This window comes from Neoarius graeffei, chromosome 26 (assembly GCF_027579695.1).
Source record: "Neoarius graeffei isolate fNeoGra1 chromosome 26, fNeoGra1.pri, whole genome shotgun sequence".
In the NCBI taxonomy this organism is placed as follows: Eukaryota; Metazoa; Chordata; class Actinopteri; order Siluriformes; family Ariidae; genus Neoarius; species Neoarius graeffei.
Genome location: NC_083594.1, coordinates 53,126,097 through 53,138,430, shown reverse-complemented (window position 1 = coordinate 53,138,430; position 12,334 = coordinate 53,126,097). Strand labels below are relative to the sequence as shown.

At 42.3% G+C, this 12,334-nt stretch overlaps 1 protein-coding gene across 2 annotated transcripts in view; it reads right to left on the bottom strand.

Moving 5' to 3' along the window:
- The window catches only part of sema3fb (sema domain, immunoglobulin domain (Ig), short basic domain, secreted, (semaphorin) 3Fb), an 85,424-nt gene that overhangs the window by 70,033 nt on the left and 3,057 nt on the right, over nucleotides 1-12,334 (bottom strand). For both annotated transcript variants that reach the window (XM_060910229.1, XM_060910228.1), the window contains exon 2: nucleotides 8,100-8,233. In XM_060910229.1, the coding sequence (XP_060766212.1) occupies nucleotides 8,100-8,214 (115 nt within the window). In that variant the 5' untranslated portion in view covers nucleotides 8,215-8,233. The remainder of the gene's footprint in view (nucleotides 1-8,099; nucleotides 8,234-12,334) is intronic.

Here is a 12,334-nt window from a genome sequence, read left to right as displayed (position 1 = left end):
CAAGGTTGTTGATTTGAACAAATTTGTTACGTTGCCCAGATTTTACGTACGCTATGGCTATTTAGCATCACTCTGAAAGGAAAAGAAAGACATTTTTATCCAAAGTTAACAGTCAAGGGCACAACATTGGCTCTTTGACTGTCCTGGGATTTGAACCCACAACCTTCCAGACATGAGTGCCAAATCTTTCCCAATGAACTTCTACTGCATGACAAATGTTTTGGCAATAAACCTAGAAATGATACTTTCTCACGCATGATCTAACAAGGGCCGAATTTCCATCTTCAGGCCAAAAGTTGTGTCAGTATTTATGTCAATGTTCAGCAATGCAACAGAAAAGCAAGAGACAATTTAAAAAAGGAAAATAAACAGATGAATACGATAATGGATGGATGGATGGATGGATGGATGGATGGATGGATGGATGGCAAGTTTTAGTCCTGCTTCTAATAAGTCACATTATTCTCTGCAAATTTGAATTAATTTTCCAATATGCAGGCCTAGACATTAAGCATTTACCACTGGTGGCCCAGTGGGCCAGTGGAATTGAAAAGTTACTGGCCCAAATGGAAAATGTGGTGGCCCGAATGCGCGTGGTACCTGAACCACAGCTGCTTGCACAAAGAGGGGGTTCGGGGGCCCTCCCCTGGAAAATTTAGATTTTTCAATTCATATTCGTGCATTCTGGTGCATTTTAAGGTGAAATTAATGAAAATAAGATTATTCATATTTTGCTAACATTATTATATCTTTATTGTTTGTTCACATTTATATTTTATTGTTTGCATTTCTTGTTCTATCAATTTCTTAGTTACATTTAAAAATTTCCTTTGTTCTTGTTCTCTGTTCGTTTAACGCATGCTGTTGATTACTGTTTTACATTAACAATTGTTTGTATAAGTTTTAGAATAAGCTAAGTTTTGCCTCACCATGCAACTAGCTTGTTTATAGAATAAGCTTTGCCTGTAACCCACCCTGTGTGATGGAGACATATTTTCCTTTTTTGTCATGGTTTCAACTTTGGCTCATACATTCTCAACATTGTAGATATTGAATTCTCACCACTGTAGATATTCTTATAGAAATAGAAGTACAATTAACTTTTTAAATACACCTTTATATAATAGCCACAAGACACACACAGGCCAGTCCCAAGTCTGGATGAAAGGTGAGGGTGGCATACTAACCCTCATCATGCTGGATTTAAATGGGCATTTTTATTGCCCATGAAGAAGTTTTATTTCTTAATTAATAAAATATCATGAGAATCACTGACAAACCATACATTTCCTGAAAGGGTGGACTTTGGGGAATAATCTAGTGAGATTTTTGCAAAGCCTTACCTGCTCGGGGGTGATTTATAACCCTAATTACCTGTTAATTAGCTAATTAACAGGTATGCTCAGGTTAGCCAAAAAGGGGTGAAATTTTTTTTTTTAATAAGACAAGATATAAACACCAAATTTTCAGGATATGTCCTTGGGGGAACTAGTAGTAAATTTTTGCAAATTCAGCTCATTTGCATAAACCGTTGCCATGGCAACAGCAGATACCCTAGCAACTGGGGGTATACTGGGTTTAGCATGGTCTGGTTGTACCAGAGAGGGTCAGAATAGTTATTACTTTTGTTGTAATGAACTAATGTAAACCTAGTTTGGCTATTTTGATAGATTTCATCATCTTTGGATATTTGAATAATGTAATATATGGGATCAGATCTAATTTACCACATTATTTTATCTGTTCTTCTATTTCAGTCATAGCAACCAACATTTATACTTAATTCTTGAATCACTAAAAGTTGATACACGTGTAGCCATATTTCTTGGCAGTGTATCCTGAAATTTTGATATTAATATACAAAGTCTGAACGATTTTACACCATCTGAAGCCAAAGCGCGTGTGCTGAAATGCTGTTTTACGATTTGGCGAGTTGTAAACCGAGCGTGACGTCGCGCGCTCTGATTGGCTGCCGAGTTCAAAATGAAGCCGAACATTTCCGAAGATGCACGAAGACGACACACTCCTGCCGTGGGGCGGAGCGGAGCAGAGGATGACAAAAACAAAGATGGCGGACCTTGTATCGAAAAGGTGCATTTTACGAACAATTTCTTCACAATTCTGGGTAAAATATGAGTAATAAAATTTGTTAATTTGTATCGAAAATGTACTGGCCCGCCCGGGCCACTGTTTGGCCAAATTTAGTGGCCCGAACTGGCCCGAAAGACATAAAAAACACCGCCGGGCCATTGGGCAAGTGCTAATGTCGAACCCTGAATATGGCTTCCACACACATTATTGAACAGCTTATAAAATAGCACTTGATCCAGCACGCACTACTGTTCTGCACTGGAACTGAATCTGAACAATGTGCAGCTACGTGCCTATACACCATCAGTTATACTATATATACACTCACTGGCCAGTTTATTAGGAACACCCATTAGTTCTCAAATCAGTCAATCCCTCGACAGCAGCACGACGCATCGAATCATACAGATACAAATCAAGAGCTTCAGTTAATGTTCAAACATCAGAATGGGAAGAATTGTGATCTCAGAGTGAAGTGTGACTTTCTTTCTTTCACTGTGGTACAGTATGGGTGTTGGTTGGTTTGAGCCGGATGGAGCCTGAAGGTTTGAGTATTTCAGAAACTGCTGATCTCCTGGGGTTTTCACACACAACAGGCTCTAGAGTTTACACAGAACGGTGCGAAAAACAAAAAACCTCGAGTGAGTGAATGAAGGACAGTTCTGTAGGTGGAAACAAATGCCTTGTTAATAAGAGAGGGTCAGAGATCAGAAAATGGACAGATTGGTTCGAGCTTTTTTGCCAGGAAGGATACAGTAACTCATATAAATCACTCTTTACAATCATGGTGAGCAGAAAAGAAGCATCTCAGCATGCAACAGCAGAAGAACACACTGGGTTCCACTCCTGCAGCCAAGAGCAGGGATCTTAGAACCAACAACAAGTGTATGGACGTGCTCCACTTCCTGCTGAAGTACAAAGGATAATCAAGCAAGAAATAAACACTGGAAGTTGTTGTGTCGCTCTCAGGGAACGCGAAAGAGCTTTAGAGTGTTGCTTTATCACAAAGGATTCCAAGTAGAGCTCATTTAGAAAGTGGAGCATTCTTCAAGCCAAAGAACCCTTGAAGAACCTTTTTTTTTTTTTTTTAAATGAACGTTTATGGTTGACCATTCCCAAACTATCCCATGTTTGTGATTTGTACACCTTGGAAGCTGGAATACGGATAAAATCCGGCACAACAACTTGGAAATTGGTATCTTTTTGGGTTTCAACACAAATGTGACATCTGATCCATCATTCCAGACTAAATGAGATCCTGTACGCTCCACAGCTGTCTTTGATTTAGGTCTCCTGCTCAGGACCATCAACCCCCCACCCCCACCCTCACTCCAGGGAAGGATTTTGACGAGCCACAACGCAAAGGGAAGGAAGTCACAAAGCTCAAAGAACAATCAAGGTGTTCCGGATTAATTCTCAGAGCGGAGCGTCTCTGCTGGACCGAGAAGCGGAACGTCCCTCACGTGAAGGGGTTGTGCCTCCTGAACCCCTGGCAGAGTGAGCCAGGTTTGGGAATTTGGGAAGCGACCTTGTCTGCTCCGTTTGGCCCACCTCATGTTACACGATGGAGGATATCACCATAACGGCCCTCTCTCAGGAGGGGAACATTAAAAAAAAATTTAAAAGCCCGACACGAAATTGACAGGTTTGGAATTACGTGCTAGGAAAAAATATATATATCTGGCCAAAAACACTGGGAGGAGAAAGAAAGTGGTGCATCTAATCAGTCAGACGTCAGAGGTTTTGCCAAGACACTACTGTTTTATAAAGTCAAATAATCAGCCGTGATGAAACTGCGGTTAGTCGGAAATCATAGCTCATCAGAATGGCAATAACCTTCTGTGATTAACTGCACATCAATTAGCTTTCAAGCGGGTTATAAAAAAAAAAAAAACACCACGATGAGCTGCAGGTGCTTTTCCTTGATGAGGTTTGCACTCGTTCTCCAAAATCAATGTGGAGAGACATCTGACATCAGTGAAAACACGCTTATGTAAATCTGCGGCTTTATTGCCAAATCCTGCTGCGATACTCAGGCGGGAACAGACAGGTAATCAACACACCAGCTGCTTGTTCCTGAACTCCAAAATGGAGACCAACCACGAACTATTAACCCCATGTTCAAGTCCAAAGATATGAATATTAAACAGCAAGCTCAAATGTTTCTGATTTGGTAATCAGAGATAACACGGTGGGTCACATGATCACATGATATGGTCTGATATAGGGACCGCAGTTTAAACTGCTGCTGATGCTCCTGAGAGAAAATCTGTTCAAGTGGAAGGCAGCATGAAGCCATGCGATTTCTAAAGTCCCTTGTTTTAGATCAAATCGAAAGCAGCATCGTGCAATCTCACAATTCTGAACGTAAAACAAACAAAAAAAAAAAATTGGCCAAGGAGCATCTTGGGGAGAAAACATCCTCAAAAATCTGTTTCACTCACTGGTCAGAAATATGGGGATGGAAAAAGACGAGCAAAGCTTTTTGCAAAGTGTGAAGAAAGCACAGCGAACATGAAGCCAGCGGTGAACAGATTAGAAGGAAAAATCTCCAGAACACATGGTGTTTATGCAGTATGACAGTGCTGAAAGCTCAGTTTGCGCATCATGGCTCAGGTCACAACCCAAAACGCGTCAACCCAAAATGTTGTAAACCCAAAACACACGGTATATCTGATTCACTTCCAGCACTCAAGTCAAATCACTTTCTGACTCAATCCATTTGGAAATGGGCCAAGAGGTGCTCTAAGACCCAATCGTGATTGCGGTGTTCTTACATCCCAAGAGAACTGGACAGAGGACGAGAACATACCGGGGATCCATCCATTCTGAGTGAGCACTGTGGATGTGAAAGCAAGTTTTTGCATCTTAACTCACACAAATGCAGTTCCATGGTCAGACATGGTCGAGCTGGTTCTTGATCAACATTGCCTTCCCTGAGACGCTGATTCAACGCGTCCCAATTTCACTTCTCTGCCTGAGAGAGCTAGCCTGGCAAGCCAGACTAAATGTGAATATTTAGTCTGGTCTCGGTCGTAGACATTTCCGAAGGGTGTGGGTAGGAACAACCCGTTGTCTTTCAAACTGTCTCTGTGCGTATAGGCCAACGCTCTGACCAATCAGCGCAACAGTGACTGTGATGTAGTCAGAGCGACAGAAAGCAGTGGGGGAGGGTAAACCATAGACATATAAACATAGACGCCGCATTCTGCGTAGAATCATACGTCATCCTCGCCGCCATATTGGATGTGGCAAAGTGGAGGTGCTGCGTTTAACTGTACCAACAGGTTTACCGTCCAAACGAGATCACATGAGATTACCTTTCACAGGTGAGACTGGAAAAATACTTTTCAATACTGTTCCTTCAGTCTCCCAGCTCATCTCCACCGGGGGGGTGTAGAGTTATAGGCAGTGAGAATTAGAGAATACAGTGCCACACTATAATGAACGTTTTTGAACGTATGATGAATGTTTTTAACCTTTCTGAATGTGAAGGAATCAGTGATGTATTTTGTTTTGGTATGACGTTAGAACCTGGCCGAACTCAGTTTGGCGCTCATTCAGCTCACTTTATTCAGCGAGAGCAGGTCTGTGTGGTGACTCAATAAATAAAACAGTACATTTTTATTTTCATTCACTATTTCCAGTTTTTCCACTATTTCCATCATTTATCATATTCAGTCTTGTAGGTTGGTTATTGTGGCCTCAGGTTTTGGTAGCTTGCTACGGCAGGGTTTTTTCTAGAAAAATTTAGTATGAGGGCGCTCACCATGGCGAGGGAGCGAAGCGGGGGGGGAGATGGTGCTGGTTGTCCCCCCCCCGCCGTGCAAAGCCTTTGAAAAATGCTCCAATGGGACATTCTGAGGCTATCTGAGAGGGAAATTGTAACAAATTGTCTGTCAACATTGAAAAAGAAAGAAGTAATCTTCTTCTGCCCCGGACAGTCTTTGGCTTTCTTCCGTTTCGTGCCGCGGGATGACATCTTTAAATGCCCAAGCGTCAACAAAAACAACTCGCGAACTACTTCTGTCAAAAACTCCCGCGCCGGTGGGTGAAAGGTCATTCAGTCTCGAGAAATCTCGCTCTACAAGTCAGCTGACCTTGTACTGTATGTAACCCATGTCAAATCTCGCGAGAGCAGTCACGACAAGTAAACAACTAAACAACATGGCGCCTCAGTCTGGAAAACGCCAATTTGGATTGTTTTTGCACCGTCTGGCGGTGTATCTACTATGATTGGAATATTTTTGGAGCAATTATAACGTATTTGATGATCAGACACATTGTCACGTAGTGTTGCTGGGATGTTTTCACGGAGTCAGTAAGGGGGCGCACGCCGAGAGTAAGAGGGCGCAGCGCCCCTGTTCCCCCGTTTAGACGAAAGCCTGTACGGTATGCTGACTGATTAGCTTACCTGAGCTATCTATCGCGTATCTGTCGCTAGTTTGCAGTGTACAGGGTATTTCGCACACTATTTATAACCATCACATTAAAAGTTATATGTGTTGTTTTGATCCCTGTTTGTTTCCCAAATATGTGTGTGTGTCTTAATGGGTGAATAAAAGGCATCGAGTTAAATATTATTGTAGAAAGGGGCTTTATGAAGTTCAGTCCATTTACTTGCATTGGTTTACGGGGAAGATTTGCCACACCAAATATGGCGGACACTCTGACGTATCCCAGAAACGGGCCACCAGCTAATGCGGCGTCTATGTTTATATGTCTATGGGGTAAACAAACAGCATGTGGAGAGGGACACCACTGGAGCGTCGAGTGTTTTGGTGAAGATTCAGCGATCATGGAATGAGCGGAGAGCCTCTTCCTGCTCATGTTTCAACGAAAACTCCAAGTCTAATTCTTCTAAAACTGATTCCAAAGCGGAGTCAAACGAGCGCTGTTCAATAGCGCTTTCTCCAGCGTCGCGCAGCCTTGTCGTCACTCCTGCAAAAGCCCGCCCAAAGAATCCAAACAAAAACTTTGTGTTGTGATTGGCGGGCACGATTTGATGCCCGGGGTGTGTTGTTGATATGGTCCGAGGCTAGACCCACTCGTAGGCAAAAATATTTTTGGCCGCTAGGCGGGTGGGTCTAGTTTACTAGGCTATGAGAGAGCAGAAACTCAGGTGTGTATCGATCAGCAGGAGAGAGAGAAGGTCAGCGGAAATCCATCACAGGGAAAATGAGTCGAGTCTGCAGGAACAGCCTCGGAACGGAAACGAGCGACTCCATACGCACTCAGCGGTGTGTTAAATCCATCTTGATTAAGACTGGAAAAAAAGAACCTTAATAATGAACTGTGCCGGCCCACACAATTAACTCGACTGTGAGGCAGGGCGAGCGAGCAGGGAACAGACTTCTCCCTCGGCTGCTCAGGCTAATCACAGGGCTGATCAGCTCCAGCACGGACCCTGAGCTTCGTGATTTGCTTCACTGCTCGAGACAATTTAGAGTCGAGAAAATACCTCGAGTTCCCCAGAGACAGGCCGGTCTAATCAAGGGAAAAGTTTCAGAGCGAGCGGGTTTTTATGGATCTTTGCATGAAGTGCTGACCTGGCAGAGCAACAACAACGGCAAACAGAAGTGTGTGATGGGCGTGATTATTTCAGGAAATATTGCCCTTGAAAAGAAGAAACTACATGCAGATGAATCCATGTGAACAGCTCAGATCCGTTTTCTGTTCTTTGTCAGCGTTGGGTTCAGATGCTCTTGGTGGTTTCCCTTCGTTTGTGTTTTTAATTATTCTGACACAGCGTGCAAGCAGAAGCAGCTGGTCGGGAAAAACACGTGCCAAGTTGTTGAGCTGCACGATTTATATCTGCTCGCTCCCACTGCCATCACGTCTTCCACCATATTCCCAAACATTCATCACATAGTTTAGAGAAAATCAAAAGCTCAGTCAGAATCCCACTAAAAATCGAAAGGTCTACCAAGAGATTCTTTTCATCAAACACACAAAGAGACAGAAACACAAGCCAAGCGCAAGGAAGAAGAAGGACATCAGTCTCTTACCTTTAAAGGGGAGGTAGACCCGAGGGGCCGAGAGAGCATCGTTGGCCGAGCTCGGAACCAGTAGAACAAACAGCACCAGGAGAATCCGGACCAACCGGAACCTGTCTGAAAGCATCGTGCACCAGTTTGGAATACTGAAAAATAAAAATAAAACACTGAAGGTGTAAGAAGTGCAATCGACTGTGATTTGTTGCCAAGCAACGCCACACAAGGTGCAGAAATTATGAGCAAAATTAGTGCAAACGCTGCAGAGTTGTGAACTTTGACGAACTTGCAATCGTAGGACTGTGCTATAGTATCACACACACACATTTTCTGTTCCATCTCATGGATATGCAGGACGTCAAACTGGAGCTAAAAGCACGCCCGTTTGCATCCAACTCAAATACGGGCCATGTGGAGCGAGACGTTAAATCCAAACAGAAGACACGCTGTCACAGCCCTCAGCTGAAGTCGTTAAACTGCAGGAACAGCTGCTGAAAGGACACAATCATTCCGTGCCTCCAGAAACTTTACTGTTTTGGAGCAACTTCTGAGATTTTTCAAGCCTTCGCTATCCACTCTGCCGGTTTTTTTTTTTTTTCATTCCTCTCTTGGGTTTGCCTGAAAATCAATGTCCTGCTCTCACAAAAGAAAAAAAACCCACCCCTCTCTTCAAAATAACATGGAGCTGCTAAAATCTTTACTTTCCTAAGTGCCAAGCTGATTCACAGTTTTGTCGTCTCTGAATGTTTTCTCGATCTGCGAGCCAAACAAATAGAAATACCTGACCAGGAGAATGTGCAATACATGCACCTTGTGTGTACAAAAAATAAATAAAAATTAAAAAAACAGTATTATTTCATTCCCTCAAACAAAAACAGTCACCGAGATATTGAGAGTTTAATAACAGAATGAACGAGAGGCTTTTTTAATGAGGATCGATGAAAACAAATGAATTTGATAAAAAGCAGGAAAATAATCATCATATTGTAAATATTACTCCACATAATTCAAGGCTCATAAACTTTTCAGTTTAAGTTTTGGGGGTTTTGAGGTTTATAATCAATAAAATGTATTTCAAACTTGCAAACAGAAGCCTATCTACATACACCGGACACTTTATTAGGAACAGCTGCTCATTCATGAACTTGTCCCTGGAATGAGCCAATCACGAGGCAGCGGCGCGATACAGACATGTGGGTTTGACCTCAAGACTGGACGTGTTGCGCAGTTTCTCAAATCAAACCAAACTGGAACCAACAACCTGAGCTCACACATTACTCCATTCTGATGTCTGATCTGAACGCTAACGGAGCTAAAAGTCTCCACGATTCGATGCTACATAAAGGGATGATTCGATAAATCGAACATGTGCACAGGTGTTCCTATTAAAGTGGCAGAGATCAACATGATCCACCAAAAATGCAGGGAATCACAGTGTCAGGGACATGTATACGAGTTTGTCTCACCACCATCATAAATGAAGGTTTATTCTCAGCACACAGGTTGAAATAAAATAAAATTAAATAAAATTAAATGTTCAGTGACTCGTGCTAAATTGAGCTGAATGACCTGATGGACGGGCGGCACGGTGGTGTAGTGGTTAGCGCTGTCGCCTCACAGCAAGAAGGTCCTGGGTTCGAGCCCCGGGGCCGGCGAGGGCCTTTCTGTGTGGAGTTTGCATGTTCTCCCCGTGTCCACGTGGGTTTCCTCCGGGTGCTCCGGTTTCCCCCACAGTCCAAAGACATGCAGGTTAGGTTAACTGGTGACTCTAAATTGAGCGTAGGTGTGAATGTGAGTGTGAATGGTTGTCTGTGTCTATGTGTCAGCCCTGTGATGACCTGGCGACTTGTCCAGGGTGAACCCCGCCTTTCGTCCGTAGTCAGCTGGGATAGGCTCCAGCTTGCCTGCGACCCTGTAGAAGGATAAAGCGGCTACAGATAATGAGATGAGATGAGACCTGATGGACATCGGAACACAATTTCAGTTTATAAGCTTTCTTTCTGGATGATCTCACACACGCTAACCCTGCTGTGAGCATAAAGACTGTCCTGTGTTTATCCCACGACTCTTATTCCCAATCTGCTCACTCCGAATGTCCTATAAACACATTTTACACTCAAGTTTCTGAGTGCATCCTGGCTCTCTTTTACAAAGACCTGGCAACCCTGCGCTAAATCCCCAAAGCCACTGTGCATCAGTACGGCGAGGGTCTTCTGTCAAACGGAGAGAAATTTGGTCCAAAACTGTGTCCGGGCAGAGCGAGAGAGAGCGAGATAGAGAGAGAGAGAGAGAGAGAGAGTCTGAGCAGAGTGGAAGCAGCTGCTCAAACCTCAGGTATTTGCAGGCAATTTGTTAAGTGTTGCAGTGTTTATCCCAATACACAACCACCTTCTTCACGCAAGCAAGAGAAAACTAAACAACAATTATACACAGTCACCACAACAGACAGAGAGAGAGAGAGAGAGAGAGAGAGAGAGAGAGAGACACACACACACACTACTACAGATGTATCTATAGATTCACAGACAGTAAAAGACATTTACAGATGGTTCCAGACCGCTCTCGATATAAACACTCACAGACTGTTATCGAGTTCTAGACAATTAAATCCACTTATATACAGCTACAGACGTTTATACACACTTTTAGACTTTGACAGATTTATTTATAGTCTGTTATATCATGATGGTGTTATACACTGATATACAGTGATATACAGACTTTTACAGACACTTACAGACTTTGAGTTACAGAATGCGATATGGTAACAGACTGATATTTGGTCACTATCGACTGCTGCAGATGGTTATACAGGGTGTTTCAAAAAATTTGATATCATTTCACAATCTAATAACTTTGCCAATTCTTGTTCAATTGACCTCAAATTTTAACAGCATGTGTGGAAACAGGTCAAAATTTTAATGTTTAATGTTGTTGTTGTTTTTATCTTTTTATGTATAGAAATGCCATTCACTGGAAAAGAAAAGGCGTTGTGTGTGTTCGAGTACGCTCAAACACAGTCGAACACAATCGGAAATTTGTGAAATCATTCATGGAATCCACATACCTTTGAATTTCTCATTCAAATTTTGAGGAATTAAATCTTATATCACTCAACATTAAGCCTGTTCAGTTTCATTTGCCTGGACTGTGTAGTTTCTGGGATATTTACATCTCAAATAATCTAAATTTTTTTTTGAAACACCCTGTATTTTGTCGTCGAAAGTTATCGCCTGCGACAGACTGTTATAGATGCATATAGAACTTTTATATCTCTTTTGAGTGTTACAGACTGTTACGGACTGTGAGAGAACTTTACAGGGTGTTACAGACTTTTAGTGTGACAGACTGTCAGTGTTACAGACAAGTGTTATAGAGTGTAAAAGAGCGCTTTAGACCTTTCCAGAGTGTTAAAGAATGACAGCATTACAGACCTTGACAAAGTGTTACAGTGTTACAGACTGTTCTGAAGTATGAAACACCTTGACAGTGTTGGAGAGTGTTCCAGACCTTTACAGAGTGTTACAGACTGTTCTAGTGTTACAGACTGTTCTAAAGTATGAAACACCTTGACAGTGTTGGAGAGTGTTACAGGCTGTTCTAGAGTGTTATAAGAAGGTGTTACAAAGGATTAGTGTTACAGACCTTTACAAAGTGTTACAGACCGTTCGTGTTATAGACTGTCACAGACCTTTACAGATTGTCACAGTGTTACAGAATGTAAAAGAGTCCTTTAGACCTGTACAGAGTGTTACAGGCTGTTCTCAAGTGTTATAAGAATGTGCTGAAAAGAATTACAGTGTTACGGATGTTTATAGAGTGGTACAGAGTATAAAAGAGTGATTTAGACCTGTACAGAGTGTTACAGACTGTTACAGAGTGTAAAAGAGTGATTTAGACCTGTACAGAGTATAAAAGAGTGCTTTAGACCTGTACAGAGTGTTACAGACTGTTATAGAGTATAAAAGAGTGATTTAGACCTCTACGGAGTGTTACAGACTGTTACAGAGCGTAAAAGAGTGCTTTAGACCTGTACAGAGTGTTACAGACTGTTACAGAATGTAAAAGAGTGATTTAGACCTGTACAGAGTATAAAAGAGTGATTTAGACCTGTACAGAGTGTTACAGACTGTTATAGAGTATAAAAGAGTGATTTAGACCTGTACAGTGTTACACACTGTTACAGAGTGTAAAAGAGTGATTTAGACCTGTATAGAGTGTTACAGGCTGTTACAGTGTAAAAGAGTGCT